Source organism: Oryzias latipes, chromosome 4, assembly GCF_002234675.1.
Source record: "Oryzias latipes chromosome 4, ASM223467v1".
Lineage (NCBI taxonomy): Eukaryota > Metazoa > Chordata > Actinopteri > Beloniformes > Adrianichthyidae > Oryzias > Oryzias latipes.
In genome coordinates this window covers 26,562,853-26,588,420 of record NC_019862.2, presented here as the reverse complement: position 1 = coordinate 26,588,420, position 25,568 = coordinate 26,562,853, and the positions used below count along the sequence as shown (strand labels likewise).

At 39.7% G+C, this 25,568-nt stretch overlaps 4 protein-coding genes across 6 annotated transcripts in view; 2 read left to right on the top strand and 2 right to left on the bottom strand.

Moving 5' to 3' along the window:
- The window catches only part of ipo13 (importin 13), a 35,619-nt gene extending 32,906 nt beyond the window's left edge, over nt 1-2,713 (bottom strand). Inside the window, exons 1-2 of one of the 2 annotated variants that reach the window (XM_004068183.4) lie at nt 2,614-2,713; nt 2,098-2,183 (exon numbers count right to left, since the gene is read on the bottom strand). In XM_004068183.4, coding sequence (XP_004068231.3) covers nt 2,098-2,166 — 69 coding nt within the window. In that variant the 5' untranslated portion in view covers nt 2,167-2,183; nt 2,614-2,713. Of the gene's footprint in view, nt 1-2,097; nt 2,184-2,555 lie in introns of both variants that reach the window. The other variant, XM_020702611.2, reaches the window with a different exon arrangement.
- Nucleotides 2,714-5,355: 2,642 nt separating this feature from the next.
- LOC101160475 (putative protein TPRXL) lies at nt 5,356-15,375 on the top strand. Of its 2 annotated transcripts, none has more exons than XM_011474363.3 (5): nt 5,356-5,605; nt 9,590-9,805; nt 12,180-12,662; nt 13,481-13,635; nt 14,132-15,375. In XM_011474363.3, the coding sequence occupies exons 1-5, from the start codon at nt 5,527-5,529 to the stop codon at nt 14,174-14,176; spliced, it is 978 nt and encodes a 325-aa protein (XP_011472665.2). In that variant the 5' UTR covers nt 5,356-5,526; the 3' UTR covers nt 14,177-15,375. The 2 variants fall into 2 exon arrangements, with proteins under 2 accessions (XP_011472665.2, XP_004068326.2); XM_004068278.4 differs by having other exon boundaries at nt 5,358-5,605; nt 13,478-13,635.
- A 738-nt stretch (nt 15,376-16,113) lies between these two features.
- LOC101155342 (centrosomal protein of 290 kDa) lies at nt 16,114-21,059 on the bottom strand. Its single transcript, XM_004068181.4, has 12 exons — nt 20,904-21,059; nt 20,393-20,505; nt 20,123-20,165; nt 19,826-19,968; nt 19,664-19,745; nt 19,131-19,302; nt 18,957-19,030; nt 18,787-18,863; nt 18,596-18,696; nt 18,440-18,528; nt 18,226-18,369; nt 16,114-17,498 (listed from the first exon to the last, which is right to left on the bottom strand). The coding sequence occupies exons 2-12, from the start codon at nt 20,456-20,458 to the stop codon at nt 17,359-17,361; spliced, it is 1,131 nt and encodes a 376-aa protein (XP_004068229.1). The 5' UTR covers nt 20,459-20,505; nt 20,904-21,059; the 3' UTR covers nt 16,114-17,358.
- mmachc (methylmalonic aciduria (cobalamin deficiency) cblC type, with homocystinuria) lies at nt 20,424-24,593 on the top strand. The gene is made up of 6 exons (XM_004068182.3): nt 20,424-20,535; nt 22,017-22,216; nt 22,416-22,613; nt 22,751-22,903; nt 22,980-23,156; nt 24,224-24,593. Exons 1-6 carry the CDS (start codon nt 20,457-20,459, stop codon nt 24,404-24,406), a joined length of 990 nt encoding a protein of 329 aa, XP_004068230.2. The 5' UTR covers nt 20,424-20,456; the 3' UTR covers nt 24,407-24,593.
- The last annotated feature ends 975 nt before the right edge of the window (nt 24,594-25,568 follow it).

The window sequence follows — 25,568 nt, the reverse complement described above, 5'->3', positions numbered from 1 at the left end:
TAGATTTATCTGCGCTTTTCTAGACACGCAAAGCGATTATAATGTGTTCATTATTCCTTCACTCCTCATTCATACTTGGTGATGGTGAGCTACAGCTGCCCTGGGGCAGGCTGACAGAGGCGTGGCTGCCCTAACCCCTCTGACCATCACCGGGACATTCATGCACATCCACACACCTGCAGGCCCACACTGGAGGCAGGGAGGGTGAAGTGTCCTGCCCAAGGACACAGCAAGAGTTGGCTAGAGGCAGCGGGGATGGAACCAAAGACCCTTCAATCATTGGCCAACTTGCTCAACCACCTGATGTCCTGGCTATATTTAGCCACTGCCGCCCTAAATATATTTGTAACTAAATAAAAAAAAAAAAAAAAACATATTTACGATAATAAAAATCTAGAAAGCAACAAATCTTTGATTTGTGTGATATTTGTATAAATTAGTGAAGTACTAGCTGATAATTAATTGTGCAAAGGTTGGTTTAAAAAAAAAGTGAACTTGAACAGTTTAGAGAGAGAAATATCCTGGCACAAACAATATATGTTAAACCCTTTGTTGCCCAATGTGATATTTGACATTTTTCAGGTGAAAGAGTGGAAGATTGTTATATTCACTGTTGTGTCACTACATTTACAAGATCAATGCAGATGACGTCATTTCAACTCTTACGAGTCTACTCTAGAGTCTTAAGAGTACTCTTTAAGAGTAAAATATTAGCCTGGCAGTCATTTAAACATAGTAACCCTTATAAAGTTAAAGGGACTGGAAACTCACCCATTACAGTTAATCTGCAAAACACTGGTTGATTTGGGCGATTGACATATCTATCACTCACTTAGGGTCAGAAGAACTAAAGGAAAATGCCCAGATTCACTGTGGAAACCCCAACGAGGATACAGAAGGAAGTAAACATTTTTTGGGGGTTAGAAAATCATGTGTCCATTTTAAATCCCCCCTTGTTTTCTTGACCTGACCTCCACGGTATCTTCTGGTTACCACAAAATTTAATTAAATCACGTATAAGCTCTGAAGTGAATATAAGATGTGTTTTATCTATTGCTGAAAAGTGCTTTTGTTTTACTAAATCCTATTTTGATCTTTAGATCTTTTTAGTTGCATTTCTATCTGTCAGTTTGTTTTTTGCAGGTAACAATTAGTATCTGCGCACTTGTCCAAAAGATATTAATCCAGCACGGTCTCCTGTACAGGGTGTCCTTGTGAAAAATAATCAATAAATGACTGTTCTTGACACTTCACTAATTATTGCATCAATTGTTTTGACTGTACTACTATCCAAATAACCAAAAAAAGTAAAATAATAGTTACACCTGGAGAAAACTAGAAAAACCACCAAAAAAGATGAAAATATTTCTTTACAGCAATAGAAATTTATCAGAAAAATGCAATACCCTAAAACAGATGAGACAATACACAGATTGTTTTCCTATTATCTTGAAAATCAGTGTCAAAGCAAACCAGGCGTCCTTACAGGAGGGTTCACCTCTCGTATCAATGCTGACTTTAATTATTTGTGTCACACTGCCAACCTTCCCAACCTCTCCTCTTTCTTTATTGGTGCCTGTCTCGCTTTATTACCATCTTCAACTCTTCACAGCAAGTCTGCTCTTCAACAAAGCACCTGTCTCATCCCCCCTTCATCTTTTCCTGGCACAGCCATTCACCCTAATATGAGTCAGCAGCCACATTCGCATTGATTCATAGCAAAGACTTGGCAGTCAACATCACCTTTGAAGAATATATATAAATACATATATACATTTTAAAAATACAAATTATATATTTTGGCTATCTTCTGTCTTATATATAATCAGAACAGGTGGTAAAAAATGTCCTTTTAATATCCCATTACAGTACAGAAATAGTCTAAAAGGCTTAAATATAACCGTGTCAAATTAACATTACGTTCAATAGGGTTCACGCATACAAGTGGGGAGAAAAAAAGTCCCCAAAACATAACAGCATCCAGAAGAAGTAAGCGCGTGAAAGATGAAATGACGTAATAATAGCCAACGCAACATTAAGGTGCCTTATAGGAAACTCTGTCCTATGATGTCAACAAGTCAGATATTGAGAACTCACCTTCTCAACGTTTTCCACGGTAAAATCCAGAGGATCCGTTGAGGCTGATATTCTCCCCGGCGTCTCCATATCTCCCGGATACGGAGCTGTCAAATGATTTAAGACAAGAAGATGATGAACTACCAGTGCTGCAAGTTTAGACGCAGCTTTCGTTCATCTGTTTCTCTATAACAACGCGATTCCTATGAAATGCACACATCGGTCATCTTAATGTTTGAGTTATTACGGTATTATTAATTTGGCTTATGGAGTGCATGGTAGGCTAACCGGTAAGCTAACGTTAGCTTACAGAAATTAGCCTAAGCTAACCTCTAACGTTAAAACGCCAAAGAACGGCTAACGTTAGTAGGCTAACTCTAAGCTAGCCGGGCTAGCAATGTAACTTGACGCAGCCTCAACACAAACCTGGTAAAGAAATACCGCTATATTTTAAGGTTTAGTGTGACAGTCAAAAGAACCTAAATGCGATGTTTCTGTGTTGACTCTACGATGCCCGGGCGACTGTCATGCTCGCACCTTTCTGTCCAGCGACGGAACGAGACGATGCGGGCAGCTCCCTGCCGCTTACAGACTGTCCTTCGTCACTGCTTCTGCTACGTTCAGGTGCTTTCGGAAATTCCGTCATCATACCTGAAAACCAGAAGAGATACTTTCAAAAACGTGCAACCTGTGAGGATATAAAAACAAAAACAATGAACATTATTTGTAAAACACTTTGTGGAAAATAAATACTGATGATAAATATAGAGAAGTTTCAATATTAATTTGTTTTATTCATTTATTTTTCATTTTGCTTTATTATTAACCAAACGCACGGTTAAAGATGACCATTAAATGTAACAGTTACCCCTCTAATTTTACCTTTATGTGCAACCACCAAATAAAAACAAGAAAAAATAACACAACATGGTAAAACGAACACACAATGTCACAACTAAGTCTTTTATATCCGATTTTATTTTAAATATAAAAGCTGTGCACAGACTGGCATGCATTGCTATCTTTCTTTACTAATAAAATAAATTTTAAGATGGAGTCATGCCGTAGGTTAATAATACTACTAGTTAATAATGCTTCTTAGCTCAGCATAGTGGACTGATCTTTTACATACAAGAATTTTTGTAAACATGCACCCTATAAAAAACTTAAAACATGTTAAATTCCAAAGAACATAGTAATTTTGAGGTGGAGACCTTAAATGTACTTTATAAGTGAATCAAATAACGATGTGTCATTAACGTAAAGCCTTGTTAAACCATCAGTTTGATACTTTTCCTGCAGTATTGTTGGAGACAATAAAGAAGATTGTGGTAAATCTATTATAATGTGATGATAGACAACAATACTTTAAAATGTTGTAATTTTGCACTATTTTTCATTCCGTCTGTTCTTGACTGACTGAAAAATGCCAGACTGTCATTTCTTACTACAAAAGTCAGTCTTTTAGAAAGTTTTGGAGTATGGACACCACAGTAGTCTTTGGCTGTTCATACATTTTTAGGGTGAACTTAACTTTTTTTAAATTGTTTTCACACCTAGCATAAAGAGAAAGTATCGGTAAATTTTGTAAAACTAAGTACTATTATAGAGTTTTTTTTCTTGTTTCTGGACAAATATGAACTGTGTGCTGCTTTGAGGATAAATGGAGAACTTCTAGATTTAGTGTTACAAGTAATTTATCCTCCTGAGAGCCAGCCCATTAATTTATGACTTCTACAGACTCTATATTATCTCCCTAGGAAACCAAACTTACCATTATCCCACCAAACACATGAGATATCATTGGAAAAGTTGGATGTCCTAATTTAACCCTGGGAAACCCACAGGTTCCAATTTTGTCCTTGCTTTTTTATTTTCTCTATTTTATTTTTTATTTGTATGTTTTTATCTTTACTTTTTTGGCTGCTGTTAATTGCTGATTCCCAAAATGAATAAACAAAAATAAAATTTGTTTAATTAAGTTTAAAATTCCTGAAGAAAATTGTTGTTGGGTTCTCCAGGGTTAAGCTCATCAGGTCTTAGCAGAGAGCCTCAAATGAGTCAGAAGACATAATCCGAAAAAAAATGTTCCCTAGAGAAGACAAAAAATGGGCCTGTTCTCAGGATATATAAAATGTGTTAACCCTTGTGCTATCTTAGATGACCCCACCCTTACTTTGACGTGTTCTCCCTACCATGACAAAGGTGGATAAAGGTGGAAAGATTTCATGTAATCATGGACACCAGTGAAGATCACAAATCATTGAAGAGAAAAAGGTTCAGAGCTCTGTCTAGTGGGTCTAGATGACCCAACTCCCAATGGTAAAGTGCCTAGGATAGCACAAGGGTTAAAGTCCCACCCCCATCATCTTTTGATACTGTAAAAGCATTCCTAATAGTCTTTTAATTATGGTTGTGTTTTTTTATCAAAAGATCCAAGTCATTTTCTAGAAAATAGTATCTGCAGAGCGGCAGTAGCTCATTAGAAAGTCACCTCTGAATTGTGGGCTGAATTGTTGGCGTGGAGTAAGACTGTCTCAATTTGCCATCATCCCTTTGTTTACACTCACTCCGCTGTCTTATGTAGGGTTTTGAGAAATAGAGCAACACCTCCACCACATGGACGATTTAACGCTTCACACGTGTAATCATAAAACTATCTATGTGTATGTAAGCACACTGATCTGAAAAAACCCAGATTGTACTACTTCAATAAATGTTTAAAATAAAGTAAATTTATATGGAGATTTAGCTTCAACTGAAAGTTATATTTATATTTCAACATGGATGCCCAAAAAAGAGGAAGTTATCTAACGTCACATTTTTGTGCCATTTGTCAATTCAGTAGATTACTCTTTGGTTTTTCAAAGAATTGTTGTCATACATAGAAAAACAGTTAAAATTATGCGGACTGATTCTATTTCTTTATTATTTTTCTTGGATGCTACCTTTTGGAGTGAATCATCTGCCTCCATCTCATGCTGTCCTCTGCATCCTCCTCATTCACAACAACCCCTTCACATCCTCCTTCACCACATCCAAATAAGGGCTGAATGTTTGTTCTAGGCTTCTGTGTTGCTTGATGACACGAGGTTAAGGAGACAAATTCGTTTTTGTTTTTGGGAAATGAAAACTGTAGTAATTTATGCTCTTTCAAAGTTTCAAAGTACAGAGTTTGTGTTACGTGGGTCGGACTGAGTCAGATGGCGTCACGGCGCAGAGTCAGGCACACTGACTATTTTGAACTGCAAACACGTGGCAGTTGAGAAAGGGAGACAGAGAGATAGAAGGAGGTGGGGGGAGCAGACTCCCTCCTCCCTCAGTGCCCTAAGCCATGCAGATATTGGTGGAGCCTTTGTGCGCTCACAGATTTTTCTAAGTTTGCTGTGGTGCTGCGAGGAGCGAGAATCAAAGAGTGGAGGATTTAAAAGGGTTTTTATTACTTTCCTGATGACAGCAGTCATGGAGCCCACAGTCCTGGTGCCTCTTCTTTCACTTCTGATCATTAAGTTGGGATATGCAGATCACGGTAGGTAATTGTATATATCAAGAGTCCTCTTTTTCCACTTTTGGAGAGCATTTTTCTTGTTTGCAACAGCAAAACCCTCACGCTTAGGTATAAAACCCAACAAAGAAACAAACAGATTGTTACAGCAAACTTTACCATATCTGGACACAGGTGGTGCCTTCCAGGGAAACTTCACCAGACCTCTGCTGAGTTCTTCCTGTCTTATAATAGTTTCTTGTGTTTCTTGGCTTTTTGTCCATTTGTTTTTTGTCTTTGCCACAACTTCCTTCCTCCCTTCGGTTGTATTCTCTTCCTGGTTTCTCTTCAATGACACACCTTATTCTCTTTCAGAGGCTCACTTTACCCCTCTTTCACACCTCTCTACTCACTCCTTCCTCTTCCCATCTTCTATTTTGGTCTTCATCAGCACCTCAGAAATGAAAGGAGAATGACAATTCTGCTGAGCTCCAACTGAACAGACACCTTTACCGATGGAACACTAAATGTCTGAAAATGAATTAGAAAATATTGACTGTTGCTACAATCTTATAAATGGATTCTCTGATTAAATAGAACAGTCCTCTATTATCATACTGCATTTAAGCTAAATGGCTTTTTCTACAGGAAGGTAACTGTTACTGAGGTCAAAAGGAAAGAAAAAAAGATGTCCGCAAGAATAAATGGTTAAATAATCAAAATTAGTGATATTCTTTAGCAAAAAGTTAAGTATGTATATCTATGATTAATCATTTCTCTTTACAAATGTTTTTTTTCTTCTTTTTTTATAAAAACGGTGGAATTTTTCTAATGAAACTGAATGGACATAGTTCACACGCAAAAAATAATAATTTCTGACTAAATTTTGCTCACAGAAACATTCACAGAGCTCAACTTTTAAACTGTGTTTTGTCACAGCGTCCAGTGTTGATAGATACAGGGATACAGAGTGCATTCAAAAGAGATCACTTGTTGTGAAATTGATGCAACACTGACAAATTAGTCAATATCAAAATATTTTGGTTGTCAAAAACTCATACCCTGCATGTTTTACTTTTCACCTTTGCTGACTCACTTGGCTCAGGTTTCTGCACAGCTGATTCAGGTGTGTCGGACAAAGAAAAACTCTAACATTAATATAAGAAAAGAGCTCTGTTTTTTTCCACCTCTCCATGGAGGCATCTGGACTAGATTCCTGAGCCACCTCAACTGGCTCCTTTCGATGTGTGTGGAGGAGAAGCGGTTCTACTCCAAGCTCTCCGTAGGTGACTGAGCTTCTCACCCTATTTCTAAGGGAGCGCCCAGCCACCTTACGGAGGAAACTCATTTCAGCCGTTTGCATTCTCGTTCTTTCGGTCAGGATCCAGAGCTCATGACCATAGGTGAAAATTGGAACGAAGACTGATCTGTAAACTGGGCTTTCTGGCTCAGCTCTCTCTTCACCACAATGGACCGGTACAGCAAGCGCATAACTACGGACGCTGCTCCGATCCGCCTATCAATCTCATACTCCAGTCTTTCCTCACTCGCGAACAAGACCCCAAAATATTTAAACTCCTCCACCTGGGGCAGGAGCACTCCACCCATCGAGAGATGGCAAACTACCTTTCTCCGGTCAAGAACCATTGCCTCAGATTTAGGGGTGCTGACCCTTTTCTCAGCCGTTTCACACTTGGCCGCAAATCACCCCAATGCACGCTGGAGGTCCTGGCTTGGTGATCTTAACAGGACAACATCATCTGCAAAGAGCAGAGAGGAAATCCTGCAGTCCCCAAATCAGACCCCCTCCGGCCCCTGGCTGCACCAAGAAATTCTGTCCATAAAAACTATGAACAGAACCGGTGATAAAGTGCAGCCCTGCCGTTGTCCAACATGCACCGGGAACAGCTCTGACGTACAGTCGGCCATGTAAACCAAGCTCTTGGATGAGCGAACTTCCATGGACCCTCAAGCCCCCTAAAAAGCTGGTCCACTGTTCCAAGTCCAGTACAGAAAGCCCACTGTTGTTCCTGGATCGGAGGCTTGACTATTGGATAGACTACCCTCTCCAGTACCCTGGCATAGACTTTCCCAGGGAGGCAGAGGAGTGTGATTCCCCCGGCACTTGGAATGCAACCTCCAGTCCCCCTTCTCCAAAAGGGGAACCCGCATCCCTGTCTGCCAGTCGTGTGGTACAGTTCTGCATATCATGTAAAAATAATGCTTTACTGAAGCGGATAAACAATCTTCCAACTGACTGAAATGAGCTAAACACTGAGGCAGGTGACCAAACGAAAGCTGATCGGCTGCTCCTGCTCTGTCAGAGTTCAAATGTGTGCCTTCACGGCCTGACAGATCGCACACGGCCATGTAATATCTACACAGAGGAGCAAACACTGACTCCATTTATTCACACATTCAGCACACACTCACACACACATATGTTCAAAAACAGACAGCTTTTGACCTGACCAACCTAATATAGCTAAAGAAAAGGAACAAGGCCAGCTTTATGCGGTAAAGCACCTACTGGTCTGTTTTTGGGTCTCAGTTCCAGCAGATCTATGTGTGTGTATGTGTGTTGGTGTGTGTGCGCCTCTTTTTGCCTCCCTCTCAGTGAGTTAGTGCTGATGCGCTGGGTGAGTGATTAGCGGAGTAATGAAAGGCATCAGGGAGTGTATTAGCAAACGGTAATGACTTTGCATTACATTAGTGTTCTGCTTTTCGTCAAAGAGCAGCAGGGAAGAACAGAGACTCGCACAAAAGTTAAAAAGACGAGGGAAAGTCCGCCAGATCCTCATCAAACCTGTACAACACATGAAAAACTGAAGATGCTCACTCTATTCAAAAAAAGTACAGCGTAAGAGTCTTGTGCTCACTTTTTTACCCCCCCCCCACCTACACATTAAAGAAAGGTCTATAGACACAAGATAAAGTGTATTGATTTGCTGTTGCTTTCTGTATCAGGATAAAAACGTCCGAGGGAGTTTCGAGCTGACCCATGCTTTCTTCTGAAGCCAGAATAATCTGGTCAAATTGAAATATACCTACTTGGTTCAGAAGTTGTTGTGTTTTTTTGAGTTTGTTACCTTTTGAATTGTCAGATGGACAACTGGTTTGGATTTTTTCTCTCTCTTGTTTTAAGATTCTAGATTTGTTTACTGGTATCCTGTTTTGGGGGTCGGTCAGATTATTTTAATCCGAGGATGTTGTAAAATAAAGTGTGAGTCTTGTCCAGCTCATGAGGATCACCCACGTGTACTTTAGATGGCTTTAAAAACACATAGAGGCTGGGATTGTTGCTGGGTTGAAAGCTTAATTTTTTATACTAAATATAGAAAGGAGTAAGATGTACACTTCAGGTGTTATGTCAAATCTGAGGGTTTAGATTAGTAGGTTCAGTGTTAAAATTCACATAATGACACTGACAAATTTATTTTGGAAACACTTTGATTTGACACTCTTTTTCATCTCAACTCTTCAGTGTTAAATATTTGGGATGAAACTCTACAAGGAGTTAAGTTAACTTAAACTTAAACCCTTTTCAACCCATTAGAATAATCACTGATTGATGAATGACAGTCAGGTCTGTTTAACCCTTGTGCTATCCTATGACCCCACCCTTACATTGGTGTGTTATTCCTACCATGACAAAGGTGGATAGAGGTGGAGAGGATTTCATGTAATCCATGGACACCAGTGAAGATCACAAATCATTGAAGAAAAAAGGTTCAGAGCACTGTCTAGTGGGTCTAGATGACCCAACTCCCAATGTTAAAGTGCCTAGGATAGCACAAGGGTTAAAGTCTGCATTGTAGATCAATCCAGATCGGCTGAGTCTGCCTAAAACATGAATTTTTTAATAAAGAAGTTTCATAAATCATGACAGCGTTAAATGTTCTCTTAAATGTTTCTGAACTCTCTTCACTGCCTGTTGCACATGTTTGTGGGGAACCATGAGGAAACACATTAACAATGACTAAACATTCTCAAAATAACCCACACTTGGCTGCGTTTCTCCATCCGCAGACGAAAACCTCCACACAGCCTCTCCTGTATCAGCAGGAGAAGTTCCCGTGGGTCCAGTCGGAGCTGATGTGCTGAGCTCGAACCAGAACCACAGCATCCAGGCCTGGATAAGGTCTGACACACACTCCAAATCCAGTGCCAGCAGCTCTTTGAGCAACAATGCAACTGTGGAAACGACAAACAGTTCTGGGCTACTCCAACCAGCAGATTATAACGGTAACTCTTCCCGCTTACATTCTTGTGTTTAGTGAGAAAACAGGACAGAAGACTGTTTGTTTAGGTACTTGCCATCTTATGATGTTCTGAGAGTGGAAAGGAAGTTAAGGGTTATTGTCTTTGTCCGTTTAATGTTTGCCAGTGAGGAGGTTATATCCTGCTTAAGAGGAGTAGGAAGTTGAACAGCAGCTGGCTTTGAGTTAGGGTGCTATATTTAAGCCCTTATCACAGTTTTCCAGATTCAGAAGTGGGCCACAGAGCTTGTGACAGGGTTAACGTGGTGACAGTGGCGGCACAAACACAACACAGGCAGCAGCACACAGTTTGACTATTATAATAGGCATTGGGAGTCTGCAGAACAGCAATGCACAGTGGGAATGATGAGAGCCAAAAGAAGACAACAGAAGAAACTGTGATTCTCCTAATTAAATAAGGCACAGTGGCAAAGTGTACCTGGAGGAGTGTTGGTGAAGAAGGGATTGATAAAGTGCCAAGGAGAGAAGTTATTTAAATTCTGCAAGACTTTTCACATGAAGATGAGAAAGTAGAAGTGAGATATCCCCTCACAAAATACACGTTTGCACACAGCAGTGTCACTGCAAGTGTTTAATTCTTCAATCTAAAAGCGAAGCATTTCAAAGGCCCACTCTGATTATCTTTTGATTTAATTGTAAAAGCGTTTCCAGTGGTATTTTAATTTTAACTTTGATTATGATTATACCGTTTTAACCCCCAAAACAACCTTGTCGTTTTTTTGGGACATTCTGCAAAACGGTAGTAGTTCATTAGGAATTCGCCTCTGAGTTACAGGGAGGAACTTTGACATGGAGTAAATCCACTACCCTTCCCATCATCCACTTGTTTACTCTCTCTCCTACTAGCTTACAGTCCATCACACCCCCAAGCTGACATTATTAGTGCAATAAAAATAGCAATATCAGATCCATCCAGCAGTACAGTTTTGATCAAGATACCAGCTCAGGCGAGGAAAACGAAGACGTACATGGATCTATTTGTCTACAAGTGGATGCATCAGAATAGAGTGGATCAGGGAGCTTGTGGCCAGCCAATTGGAACATCTATGTCGCACTTTTTAACGGGCATTTTCCAGTCTGCTACTGATTGTAATCGCATTATAAGCGCTTCGAAGAAGGTAGAAAAGCGCTATATAAGTATACGCCATTTACCACTTACCAAATCATTATTGGAGTGTGTCTTTACAGTTTGAGCTTTTTGGGTGAAGAGGCAGTTTAATTCTACTTGCAAAAGGAAGTAATAGTTGATTTCATTAAAACACTGAAAGTTTCCTCCATCTCTTTTTTGGTACTCATAGAAAACTGTTCTATATATTTCGGATTACATAATTAAAATTGTTTACATTTAATATTTTACATTTAAATTTTTATTTTATTTTCAATCCTGACTTTTATGTAATCTTTTAAACACCTTGGAAGCATCATAGTTTTGTTGTGCGTACAACGACAAGAAAGGAAATTCTGAACATTATTGTATATTCAGGTACAATAGTTAGCAGAAAATATCAATGAGCAACTTACAATAAATATGGATGCCATTTTTAAAATAATAACCAGATTATTGATTTAAAAAAAACAGCAAAACTATTAAAAAGTTAATACATTTTAATTTTTTTTACTGTAAATGCATTGAATGTATAAACAAAATTACATTTTCTCAGGCTTAACCTAAATCCACTTTTGAAAACAGCAATATTAAGTCAAATTAGCTATAGACTCATTCAAAGTCACTAAGTTATCCTCTGGTGTCCACATGCAAGGACATCACTTTGTGGGGTTTCTTGTCACTGTAGTTAATTCTGATTCCCTGGAGCCCTGTGACTATGAAATAAAAAAAAAAAGCTTGTCAAACAAGAGCTGGAGTTAAGGAGGTTCAGGCAAAAGTTTGTCAGGCACGGATGTGTGCTCATATCTGTCTTTCAGGGATTTTTGCATCTTTCACTTTAAATGTTGTGACTTCCTGTGAGGGGAAACTGAAATGTGGTCAAATTACCAACTGGGGAACATTTATATAGTTTAGCTTCTGAAAATAGAGCACAAGTTCTCATCAGACAGCCTTTTTACTGTTCAGACATTGGTTACAGTTTATTCCTGACTCCCATACCTGTTTCTTTGCATTAGATAACTAAGTGAAAGTGCCGACACACTTTCAAATGTCAAACATTACCAAAGTACTCTTTATTTACGTAAATGTGCCAAATTTTTTATATTATTGTTCAGACTCTGGAAAACCAACTTTCCATGTCTCTGAATGTGATGTGTGAGTTGATCTTATAACACTTCAAGCTCAGATGTTTGATTGACTGTCACTTCGTCTTTTTCATTTTCCCTTTCTGCAGTCCCAGATGTTGAAACTAAAGATGTTCCAGACAGAAATGAAAGATCCACAATCCAGACGCCATTGCATCCTCCAGGTGTTCCTTCTGAGAGCCTCTCCCCCAGCTCTCACGCCCCCCCTTCGCCAAATACAGGAGTCACACACACAGCTACCCATGCCACCGTGAACGCCACGCTCCCAACAAATGACGGCAACACTTCAAGCCATCCTGCAGCTTTGGATCATGTCCTGGTGGCAACATCAAAGCCACCCACTCAGACGGACACAGCTTCAACGCCAACAACGGCTGAGCTTAAGGTTTCATTAACGAGCTCTGGCTCTCCTCATGAGCCATCCGGTTCCCCTCTGTCAGCGACTCCGCCATCCAGCAGGCACGCTGAGGCCTCCAGCGAGGCGCAGCTGAAGCCCACTGCTCAAAGTGACACCTTCACCCAGACCAAAGCCCACACAGGGAGACCAGCCCAGCTCAACATGGGCGGAGACAGTAAGTGAAATGAACTTCTGTGCTGGTTTATGTTTTTTTATCTGGACCTCTCACTGTCTGGACATGAACAGAGAAACATTTGAGCGGACTGAACAACAAAGGCCATGCTGTTTATTGTTTTCCATCACGAGCCAGTTTTTGTCCCCCCCCCCCCTTCGGACACACAGAAAACACACTAACCCAGTTGCATCTGCAAAAGGACTGTCACTGCCAAGCACTTCACAGTCATGGGTTTGTTTGAGAAAAAGACACAGGCAGTCATGAGACTCTTGTATTGAGGGTCCTGTTGTTCCACAGGATTTCAGATGTTCTGTACTTACACGTCCCCATAAACAATTTGTTCATCCTGCAAGTTCTGGCTGACAATGAATGAGAAAGAAAAACTAGTCAATCCGCCTCCATTAATGCAGGAAACTCTTGCTGAGATTGTATTAGTGACTCAGAGGACATTCACAGTCCTGCAGTTAATGGCATTTTCTATCAGAGGATACACAAGTGGCCTAGTTTACTGAACAGTTCTCCATAGCGACATCTGCAATCGAGAAAACTGCTTTGAAACAAAGAGAGAGACACTGCAACAAGTTGAGACAACACAGAGCACCTGGAGAAAGCTGAAACATGCTGTTCTAGACATCCACGCTGTTTAATTTAGCTGGGAAATATAGTTTCCCCTTGAATGACATTTCTGCACAGAAACCTCAGGTGTTTCATGTGGACATGAAAAAATAACCACAACACTCAAGACTTTGCCAGCTTGTACGCTCAAGGCAGCACTGATGAGGAGCTGCTGATGGGACTCCTGTGTTTTGTTCCAGCAGTGACGACCAACAAAACTCCCACGTTGGACCCCCTCCTGGCCGGCCTGGTGTCAGCCTTCATCCTCACAGCTGTCATCATCACATTGCTTCTCTTCTTCAAACTGCGGCGAAGAGACAGCCGGCCAGAGTTTCGCAGGCTGCAGGACTTACCCATGGTGAGCATTGCCACACGCCCCAGAGACCACTGCTTCAAACACTGCTGCAACCTGGAAGTGTCAGGCATGAAATCCCAGATAATATTAATAAAACAGATTACCTAACTCTGTTTTACTATACATACAAGTCAGTACATTGGTGCTTTACAACTATAAATTATATTTTAAATAAAAGATCATTCCTGTTTCCTGTCATCACATTTTTCTTGCAGTGGCACAGAAATGTAGAAAATGCTGAAAAAGGTTAACTGTCTGGTCTAAGTCTTGTATATTTTCTTGCAAACACTGGAAGGGAGGGGGCGCATATTTTATTTAATCCCTCCTCGGAGTCTCATGTTACAACCAGGAAAAACAAGATTTTCATGTTCTAATGTTTAATGAGAAGATTAGTGTGGATGTGCAGCAACATTTTCTAAACAAAAGATTTTAGATATTGAAGGTGGATTGGTATGTATAAATATATATATAAAATTGTGTATTTTCATTTGTCCAACAGGATGACATGATGGAAGACACCCCCCTTTCCATGTACAGCTATTGATAGAGGCTCTTCAGACGGATGGGCAGCCAGATGTCCCCTCATGGATCCAGAATCAAGTCACTGTTACTGCAGGACCTGGACTCTTCTACTTCTCTGCAATAAGCAGAGGAAAAGATGGAAGCACGTGGCCGGATCCCTGCTACTCTGATTATTGACATAAACAGTGGGAAGGGGACACAGTCAATGGACTCCCAAAAATAACGGATCCCCTTTGAAAAAGCCTTTTTTTTTGGGTATTGCATGTGTGTATGTGCACAATTGGTGGTAGAGTTCTGTGGATTTGACATCTAAATAAGGACACAATACCATCTGGTGTATCAAAGGAAAAAGACAGAGACTGGGCCTGCCCTGACAGATTCCCACCTGCCGGCATAGATGTCCGCCCCCACCAATCAGAAGAAAAAAAGTGACGAGATTATTTAAAAAAAAAAAAAAAAAAATAAGTTCATAGTTTTTCAAAAGTTGCACTTTACTTATCAGGAGTAAGGAAGAAACAAGTGTAAATTCTTTTTGTGCAGAATTTTTTTGAGAATAGATTTACCATGGGATTGTTTGAGGATGTAAGAGATTCTGGAGATGTTTGCTGTGTTCTTTGAATGTTTCTTTTCTTTAAGTTCTGCTAATTTTAGATCTGAATTTCATGTTTTTATTCTAAAACTCCCTTTAGATTTTATTGCAGGTGAAAGTACCTTCAAATCATGTTACCCCAATTTCTGAATTCTGCTTTTATGTGCCAGATAAACTAATTTTTACCATTACCCCGCTATTGTGAAGGTAATGTCAACGCCATTTAAACAGACTCAAAAGGCGCAGTGGTTCGTTTTGAAACCTTGATCATGTTCACTCCTTCACAGACAGCTGAAACATTTGCATCGTCCTACGCACTGTAAATACGACTGATGAATGCGCCATGAAAAGCAAGTCTAAACTCTTCACCACACATGCTCATTTTAGGAGTGGATCACCCGTTCCCCCCTACTGTGGAAGTGCGTAAGTAAAAAAATAAAAAATAAAAAAGAGTAGGAAAGAGCAGCTGCAGCTTTACAGTCCGCATGTTGTGTGTGCAACCCGGAATTTAAACTGATGGCTGTTCAAAATAAAATGTCCTGCTTTTTAAAATCCTGTAAGTGAATGCAATGAGTTTCCTTTTATGTGAAATATGGACTGCTGTTGGCTTTTCATTAAACTGATTTTAAAAACCATTGCACACCATGTCTTTTCTTACTGCTTTGGAGCTCTGATGTACATGACTTTGGAGCTCATTACAGCTCAGTTATAGCGTAGTAAAACAAGATGGAAACCTTTTTTATTTATTTATTAAATTGGCTTTATTAATGAAGACAAAAAAAACAAACATGTACAGATTCTGAGAATAAATCCATCCACAGTATTAAACAGATGTAACATAGCGAACAAAGACATCGGATTTATGAGCAAATGTTTGACCATATTAAATATATTAGTCCAACTTTCCTATTTCCTGTTTTTCAGCTCTAAGGACATATCCAACAAAAGCAAATAAACTGAAACTATTGAGATTTTTGCATTACTAATTAATAATTTACCGTTTTCTGTCATTTTCAGAAACTCTTGCTTAATAAATAAACTGCTTCTTTCAAAGGTTTAGGATAAAGACTGTTGGGAGACTAATGTGAACCAGTTATCCCTGAATTGGCCCCAGCCTGGTCCTACATGACCTTGATGATGGGAGGGGCTTTCAACAACAGATTACCATGTTCTGCCAGAAGCTGAACATCGTCCATCGATAGATTCTTCCTGCATTACAGGAAGACATGCTTTCACCCAAACACAAGCGAGGGGGTCTCTTTTTTGGACTGTTGCCAGCTGGGATCTGCTGACCTGTAAAGCTTAAACATTTAAACATTTTAGATCCGGATATTTCATCATCTAAAAAAAATGACAAAGACTCTTGAGAATAAGTGAAATAAAAGAATCTTTTTCTTTATTTTGCTTTCCAAGAGTTGGCCTGTCATTTTGATGACTTTTCCTGCTGTTCCAGGAAAGGTCCAGCACTTTTTTTTTAAACCACATTACAGAAGTCTATAATCATAACTTATCAGCCTTAAACCTCATGTTTCTAGTGACCAAACATTTTGGGTTTTCTATTACAGTGCTTCTCTCTGGAAATCTAAGAACCAATTTATTACCTTTACTAGCATGTTACATTATAGCAGGAGCTGTGGTAATGAAATCTACAATTTAAAGAACAGCAACCTGGAATTTAGTTATTAGCAAGAGCCAAATCCTAAAACAAGTGACAGACTAGTTCTGATGAAGAACTTTCCAAAGCTCTTCAGTTTGCTGCGCTAAAGTTTAAGAGTCTGCGGAACATCATTTAAAAAGATAATCAAAAACGATATTGCTTTCTTTGATTTAAAAAAAGAAAAAAAATGTATAAAAAAAAAAGAAGTATATAACTTCTTGTCTAACTAACCAACTGATCTAACTTGTATAAATCTTTGGAAACTCAAAACTAATCAGGTGGTACCAGTTTTAGTTTTCTTTGTTACAAAAAACCATATATACTGTACTCTATAAGCTAAGTCGACTGCTTCCCATAACCTATGAGTAACTTTTCTTTCTAAGGACAGTGAAAAAGGGAAGGATTTGACCTAAAGTGACCTGCATGTCTGAAGTTTATCCTGTATGTTTAACAAATCTCACCTGCACTAAGTAGCGTTTCTGTGCTCTGACTGTTGGCAGGTCACGCCTCTGTACAGTAAACCAAACAGCATGTTAGTTCCTGAGAAGTTAACCAATCAGAAGAGACCGTGTATCAGCAAAACTGCTTCATAACAGGACGAGAAGGGAGAAAAAAAAAATTGTGACTGCGTTACAGTCACAATCCCATTTACACATTCACACACTTATGGCGGCTCCACTGCCAAACATTGGCACCAACCCATAACCACCGGGAGCAGTGTGTTTGCCCAAGGACATCGACACATGGGCGGGCAAGGCGGGAATCAAACCTGTGTTATTCCAATCAAAGGTCGACCACTCAACCTTGGCACCATGGTTGTTTGATTTTCCTACCTTATCTCTAGAGTTCCACATCAAGCTGCCCATAAAACAAAAAAATAACTTTAAAAGTCCCCTGATATGTCAGGTGCTCATTTAGCAAAAACAAATCTGTTTATAGAGTTAACTGCACTCTGGGGTCAGAGGTCATTGAGACCAAGGTCAGATCCTAAATCCAGGTCAACGCTGTCATCTTGAAGATCATCGCCACCGTCGGAGCTTTCCAGATCTGACCCTGGACCAACAATGTCAGGTGGTCTGGACTCTTGGTCTGTGGTCTCTGGCAAACATGAAGGGAAGCAGTTGGTTGTGCTGTCTTGTGGGATACAGTGTAGGAAATTCAAAGGTTTTCCCATAACGACTGCATGCTATTATCCAAGTGACCGTGTAAGTGTGTGTGTGTGAATGCAGTATTTAATGATTCAGGCTTCATGGGCCTGGAAACACTTAGAAGAGATTTGATCTTTGCCGGGAACCTTCTGTTCCTGCTAATCTTATGAATGAGCCGCTTACTCTTAAACATTTGTAGACCAGCGAGACAGTTAAGATGAAATAACAGCTATTTTTTTACAGATGGAAACAAGGCGAGAGGAGGGTCACCTGCTCCTGGGATGCTTTGCCGTTTGTGATTTTTTACGTTAATCATATCGTTTTTTTCAGACCACTATCAAACATGTATCGGATCAGGAATAAATCTTACAACCAGGAAACTGATGGCTTAATTTGGAACTTTGGGGGGGGGGACTAGTCTGCATCTTCTCACTAAAAAGAAAGAAAAAAACCCCGCTGTGGTTTCAGAGGGAGCAGTTATTTGGATCCAGTTCTTGAACAGATGCAGTAACTTCAGCTGGTTGCTCAGCAACCCGTCAAGTCTCCAAAACAGATGTTTTGTCCTTTAACTGCGTTCAAAAGACCAAAGTCTCATTCCCCAAATGGTGGTGTGCAAGTATAAATAAAGGTTTTAATATTGAAGAAAAGGCTATTCTAATGAAGAAACACGTTCCTACCAGGGATTTTGTCATCGAGCCATGATAGATCATCTGAGCTGATCTCAGCGAGGCTCGGTGTTGGACTGAATTCTTCTGAGTCGGACTCCGGAGCGTCGGTCCTGACAACTCGGCTCTGGCTGTGAGGGACTGGCGGCGGTAAAACTACATTGGAGCAGAAACTATGGTAACAGATATGGTGTGGATGAAGAGTCAGACGAGAAAAAGAGCTTACTTGATCCGTGTCCCGACAGCAAAGGGGTCGGCTTGTGAACTCCGAGTTTCAGAGTTCTAACCTCATCTTTCAGTTCCGACACAGCTTCTCTGTTTCAAAGCAAGAAGTATAAGTTAACCCACCTAAATACAAAAACGAGGATTTTTAAATGCAGACCTTATCTGATCGATGTCTCGCTGAATGTGAGAATACTGAGAAACGGTCCTCATCAAATCAGCGCTACGAGTTCTGTAAGAGTCTGTCAGCTCCTCCAGCAGCTGTTAAAAGCCAAAACAGAAAGAGTGAAAATAAATGACAGAAACAGTCTAAAACGTAAATTAAAAGTGAATGGAGCGACATTCATGTACCTTGCAGCTGCTGTCATATTGCCTCCTGGTCTCCCTGGCTTCTGATTTTTGCAGGAGCGCGCCGTCCTCCTGCCTCCCTTCCAAGAGGAAAAGACAGATGAAAGTTGTGGAGCCCCAACATGTCCCGTCTCGCCCAGTCAATGAACAGGATGAGAGTTTCTATGACTCACTTAGCCTCGCTTTCAGCTGGTCCACCTCTCTGCGCACGTGTTCCAGGTCCTCCTGACGAAGCTTTGCACCGAGACTGGGAGACCAAAACAAAAAGTGGAGAACAGCTCAATTTCTATGATCTGTCCGAGTCATATTTCAACCAGTTTAGTCTGCAGGCCCAGAGGTAAACACACTTTTCCTCCAGGGTGCCTAGAGATGCAGCTCTAGCGACCCGTTCCCGCAGACGACCCAGCTCACCGCCAACCTCTCTCCTCCACTGCTCCATCCTTCGCTCAAGTGCTGGCCCTTCTTCTGTTCTCAGGAGGTCCCTGTTTTTCAACTTTTCACGCAGGCAGCAGACTTCCTCTACAAAGAAAGTAGGAGTCTTCCCTCATTATTTAAATAAAATTCTAAAGCTTTCCCATAAATACAAGTCCTCAGTTAATTACGGTATATGATTCTTTATAAATAAGAGGCCCATACTTTTGGGACATGGTAATAAAACCTTAAGCAAAAGCAGGTTACTATGTATCAAAAATAGAGTGGCAATGTAGTTCAGATCAAATGTCACACTTTCAGATGTCTGGCAAAGTGTTGTCATTATTTTTTAGTTATACTTGTATTCAAATACCTACATAAACTTCTTAATTTTGGTGAAAATGGCTAAAAATAAAATCAGAGACTCAATATAAACTAAAGAAAGTGTTCAGATTCAGTTATACCAGACCTTGGAGAGCCTGAATGTGATGCTGCTGACACTGCTTCTCCATTTCTAAGCGGTGGAGTTTCTGGGTTAGCGATTCAATTTCCTTAAAGGAGAAAGCGGGAAAATACTTTTTTTTAAATGCTCGTCACTCATAATTTAAAACTGTTTGAGAAGGGAACACACTTGGCTTTGCATCTGGAATTGTGACTTGATAAAAGCCAAGTCTGCCCACTCTACACTGAGACTGAGGGCTGGAGAGGGCTGATGTTGAGACACAGCGGCGATGGCTGGAATGTTAGGAGCACAGTCCTTCACAGGAAACAAGTCTGGCGATGAAATAGAGCAAATGCTGTATGAAATTAAAAGAAGAAAAAAAAACTATTTGACTATAGCATGACATTGGAAAACAACGGGTAAATTCAGTTGGGAGTAATTTCCCCTTTGAGTCACATTCAGAAAAAGAAAAACGAGTTTACTCACCTTCTGCAGCCTTAGAAAATTTCCCAGGGGAGGTCAGTCTCTCCTGCAGACACACATTTGTATCATTTATTTAAAAAAAAAGTATAATCAAGACATATTAGGTCAAATAAAATAAAAACAAGTAAAACTTAATAGCTCATTACTGCCATCTATAGGCCATTGTGATAAATACAGTCTGCAGATGTTCCATCTATGGTTGCAGCTGAAGCAAACGCTGCTCTGCTTTTCTCTGTGAATGCTTTTTTGGATCATCAGACTCTGGTACTCAACTCTCATCTTTGCAACGCTGCCATCTGCCGCGGACAGGATGGCGCTCAGCTGATGGTCCCAGTTCATGGCACAGCTGCAGAAGGGTCTGCAGAAGTCATCCGGGGTGTCCAACTCTAACAAGACAAGTGATTTCAGACAGATGGGTAAGGCTCCCACAGTCACCTCGGTGTTTTTGTGGTTGGGTCACTAAATGAGGATTAGACCTAAATAGGTATATGGGCGTTTTAGCGCATCGGGACAAAAGATGGATCGCTAAACAAACAAGTCTGACCGTATATCATTCAGTTCTGTCGATTTTTTTTAAACAGTCAAATACAGACACCTTTCTTTTTTCAAGTTCGCTTTTTTTCCCCCTTTGAACCGGCGCTAGACTTCTACCGATTCTTGCGTACACGAAAAAAACAAACAACAGTATAATAAACAGTGCTTTAGGAGGATTTAAAACATCTTATATTTCACCAATTCGTTATTATGATTATGCACAAAGTAACTAATTAAAGACATACATTACCTTAATGTGGTTAAAACATTGGGTTTCTAGACAATTTCTATTCCGAACGAGAAAAATGTTATTTACACACCCAGATCAGCCGTAAGTACGGAAGATAGCTAGCTAAATAGGCTACACACAAACCGTTACGACTCCAGTTTTAAATCCTGGAGCTTCGTAAAAGCTACGTGATTGCGTAACACGTAGAGACAAAGGGCTTCTGGGTATTGTAGTATTAGTCTTTAATAATAGCTTTTGAAAGCAATTTTATTTATTCATAGATAGATAGATAGATAGATAGATAGATAGATAGATAGATAGATAGATAGATAGATAGATAGATAGATAGATAGATAGATAGATAGATAGATAGATGGATGGATGGATGGATGGATGGATGGATGGATGGATGGATGGATGGATGGATGGATGGATGGATGGATGGATGGATGGATGGATGGATGGATGGATAGATAGATAGATAGATAGATAGATAGATAGATAGATAGATAGATAGATAGATAGATAGATAGATAGATAGATAGATAGATAGATAGATAGTTGCCATATTTGTCAACCAAACCTAATTAATTGCATTTTTTCTTGGGTTTTGGTTTCTTTAATTAAACAATTCCTCAAGTAAGCTGCTCTTACATGGGCACTGTCATATAGCTGTTATTTAGGTTTCACATTTTGGTTTGAAAAAATGTCTTTGAATAAAAGCCTATTAAGTATGTTAAGGCCACCATTCTTAACAAATCATCATGGGGATGCTGGCTTCATCTCACCGACTAAAGGTCAAAAAGGGAAGTTTTTACATTTTTTCTTAGAATGATATCAAAGCATAGTGATGTTTGTATACTATGCCAGATTAAACAGTGCCACTAATAGACACATTTAATTTAAAAAAATAATTGAGTTGAGGTCATTAAAAAATCGACCTCAGGATAAGCAAAATAAATTGATGGATAAAAATAAAAAAGCATATATTTCACACATTAATAAATACATTAAAATCTACCTTAATACCAGATAGTCAAAGCAAGTTATTGTTTAAATAATTGGACACTTTATGACACATTTATTTATTTAATTCCAATTTAACTGATTTGAATTTGTCACCTTTGGTTGCAGTGTCCTCCAGAACAGCAGGCGGCGCTAACACTGACAGGTCACTGACATCTAAAATCCCAAAGGGCGAAAAGAAGAAGAACGGCGCACTTAAACAAGGACGTAGACCCGCCGCGATGACAGAGGCATTGAATGCGGACAAAGTTAAATGGTCACTGGACAGTTGTCTGACCAAATTAGGATTCGAAGTTTACCCTTTAAAGGTAACAATCCATCTGGGGTTTTTTATGTCGGTGGGGAAAAAAATGTTCCAGCTATGTTGGGAAGTTGAAAAAAGCTCAACACTCCAGAACAGATACCATGATTGATTCCCCTTGATTAAGTCCTGAAATTAGTTACAAGTGCAACATAAACTATGGACGCACGTGCTTGTCCATCATATTTTCTTGTTTCTCTGTACAGGTTGGTTGGTATAACGCTCTGCTCCCTCCTTCCCTGCACCTGGATTACCCAGACGCCACCTTGGCTGTTGTAGTTCTCAGCACTCCTGACATGTTTGAACGAGCCTTCCTGCCCTTCTTGGAGAACAGGCTCTTCCAGAGGCTGTCTGACCCCGTGGACCAGTGTGTCAAACACTACATCACCTGTGCCATCTCCCAGGTATGAGTGAAGTGAATAATAAAAAAAAAACACTGATATTTATGTAGATGAGGCTGTTTATCGAATTCCAAGACACACCATCATGTGCAAACAGTGAGACACTTTTCTACCCCTGCACTGTTCTCCTCTCATCACAGACTTTCCCATCACAAAGGGTTGATGTCAGGTATGACTATGAGCTGCTACCCAGTCGGAAGCCCAAGTTCTTAGCCCAGACCGCTGCTCATGTATCTGGAGCTGCGTTCTACTACCAACAGTCGGATGTCAAAGATCAACCCTGGGGTGACAAGGTGACCCCATTCATTTTGTTCGTCCAAAAGACTTTCCCTTTTATCACTAACCTTTGCGCGATGTGTTTTCCTGCAGAAAATGTTTGGAGTGTGTGTGCATCCTAGGTTGGGTGGATGGTTTGCCATCAGAGCCCTGCTGGTGTTTGAAGATTTGACGATCGGCTCTGAGATGGTGCAGCAGTTTCCCAAGGACTGCGTCCCGTCAAGAGAGGAAAGGATCCGGTTGCTGGAGGCTTTCAATTTTTGCTGGCAGGTACATCCACAAAGCTTTTTTTATTCCCGTGGCTCTGAAAGCTGCAACACACCAGCAAACAAACACTCTTTAAAATTTAAAACAGACTATTTCTTTTATTTATTTATTTTTATGGAGAATGTGTGAGCATAGTTAATGTTTTTTTTAATTTCTTTTAGAGTAGAAATCCTCCAAACTATTTTAGGCCATGGACAGGTTTAATGCTTAATTTAGCTTAACTGTCCATATTTTGTGGAAAAACTCCTGGTTTTGTCTGTAAATAGCTGCTTATTTTGTTCTATGAAGTCAAAGATTTATTTGTTTCCTCAATGGTTCCTTTTACTTCAAAGAAACTTTCCAAATATGTAATTTTTTTTAATTGAACTTTTTTAGCTTTGGGCTTTTGGGGGTCAGAGGAAACCCCTTTAGGAAGGTAGTGGTTGTATTTAAGATATGAGGCCCACAAGAACGACTTGAGTGACTTGTAGACTGATGAGGTCTAAAACTTCCTACAGAATCGGAAAAGAAACGAAAATAGAAATGATGGAGATAATGTAAGTTATTTCTATAGATATATTTCTTTTTAACTGAGTAGGCAATGGACCTTTACTAGCCTGACCATTCAGCTGTTTGTTGGTGTTTGAGGTTAGGTTAAAAATACGTGAAATGTAATAAATTAAGCTACAAAAACTGAAGTGAAAGGAAAGGTAACATGAGGAAAACGGCTAAAGTTTCTTACCATAAATGTAAAAGCTTTTTCATGATTTCTATCCTATTAGAAATCATATATATATATATATATATATATATATATATATATATATATATATATATATATATATATATATATATATATATATATATATATATATATATATATATATATATATATATATATATATATATATATATATATATATATATATATACGTTCAAAGACATCAGTGTTTAGTCGTAGGGACGCTGTCATTTTTTCCACCAAATAAATATATCTGATTCTTTGTTTCCATTCTGTTAAAGATGGTGATTCAACCTTTTTCCAATTTCCTGTTATGGTTTTTTGGCATTAATCATATTTTGTTTTATAGGACTGGAGCTATAGAGATATCGTCCCTCCAGTACAGACATACTCCCAGAAACAAAAGGACTACTTCTCCACCAAGCCTGCAGAGCGCTTCAAGCTTCTAAAGACTTGGGGTTTCCTGTTAACCGAGGAAGATCGGCCTGATCAGACCTTAGACACGCAGAACCAGACGAACGGACACGGCTGAGCTGCACATGTGCGAGTTCTCCTCTTTGAGCAGAGCCAACAGAGGCTGATCAACTGCACTTAAAAACAGACTCTCATGAAAGGCATTTTTCATTAATTTCAGAAAATCTTTTATATAAGGCTACTATGTCTGTAATACTTCTTAAAAAAAGCTCTAATTTATTTCAATAAAAGCAAATGAAACGCAATATCTCAGGTTGAAATGCTTAAAAAAAGCCTGTCGCTTTCGGGTTAGAAAAATATTCCTGCAGATGTGTTTAAACAGGGGTTGCTCTGGTGAGCCAAGCACAGTTTATACAAAGATAGCAGTTGCACTGAAGTTGAAAACACAATTGGTTTAAGATGTCCAAAAGATCTTACATTTCACACTTTGACATCAAGACATTTCAGGACGACACTGAACACAGAGGTAAAATCTTTTTCCCCCTCAAAGTTTTATTGCAATTGTTGGATTTTTAATAGCAAAGAGGCACTGTTTTAAGAACGAGTGGTTGGTAACTCCTTTGTGGACACCTTTGTTTCCTTTCATAGTACATTGTTGTAACCTAAGCCCAGGAGGATTGTCTGTTGTGTTCTTGTCTCAGGTTAACCTGACGCTCTGCTCAGTGCATTATAAATGTGGATTCCTCCACCTGCACGCACGTACGCACACACACTGGATAAGAGCTAACCCTTTTGTGTCCGGGACACTGGCACACAAGTGTCTTAGGACATATTCTTCCTCTTTACATGCAAACTTTGATTTTTGTATCAAGTTATTAAATGTTTGGGATTTCTGCATAAAAAAACTACCATGTTGAACTGTAGGTGTCACTGTTGTCCTCTTAAAGATGCGTTCTGAGGCTCTGCTGCTGCTGCTGTTAGTGAAGTATCTGCAAGTATTCAACGCATGATGAAGTCCAGCAGTGACTGCAGATAACCCGTCCCACTCCATAAGGTGCAGCACTTCAGCTGCTGCAGCTTCTTCAACTTCAATCAGGGTCTTTGAGATATTTGGAGTTATCCTGCAAGTGCTGACACTTCACTGCACCTCTCTGTCATCCTGCAACCTATAGTGCCCTCCCTTCTTTCTCCCGTTTTGTTGGATTGTGTCCTGAATCAGCAGTTTGGGGCAGTATGCCGCAGACCTGCAGGACTCTAACAGTGGGGTTGATTACATTCCC

Coding starts and splice junctions, on each gene's coding strand:
- LOC101160475 (XM_004068278.4), top strand. CDS start 5,527: ATGACAGCAGTCATGGAGCCCACAGTCCTGGTGCCTCTTCTTTCACTT. Junction 5,606..9,589: donor GTTGGGATATGCAGATCACG/GTAGGTAATTGT, acceptor CTCCATCCGCAG/ACGAAAACCTCCACACAGCC. Junction 9,806..12,179: donor CCAACCAGCAGATTATAACG/GTAACTCTTCCC, acceptor CCCTTTCTGCAG/TCCCAGATGTTGAAACTAAA.
- mmachc (XM_004068182.3), top strand. CDS start 20,457: ATGGCACAGCTGCAGAAGGGTCTGCAGAAGTCATCCGGGGTGTCCAAC. Junction 22,614..22,750: donor TCACCTGTGCCATCTCCCAG/GTATGAGTGAAG, acceptor CTCTCATCACAG/ACTTTCCCATCACAAAGGGT. Junction 22,904..22,979: donor ATCAACCCTGGGGTGACAAG/GTGACCCCATTC, acceptor GTTTTCCTGCAG/AAAATGTTTGGAGTGTGTGT.
- LOC101155342 (XM_004068181.4), bottom strand. CDS start 20,458: ATGAACTGGGACCATCAGCTGAGCGCCATCCTGTCCGCGGCAGATGGC. Junction 19,303..19,663: donor TCACATTCAGGCTCTCCAAG/GTCTGGTATAAC, acceptor CTTTCTTTGTAG/AGGAAGTCTGCTGCCTGCGT. Junction 18,370..18,439: donor GCTGTCGGGACACGGATCAA/GTAAGCTCTTTT, acceptor GCTCCAATGTAG/TTTTACCGCCGCCAGTCCCT.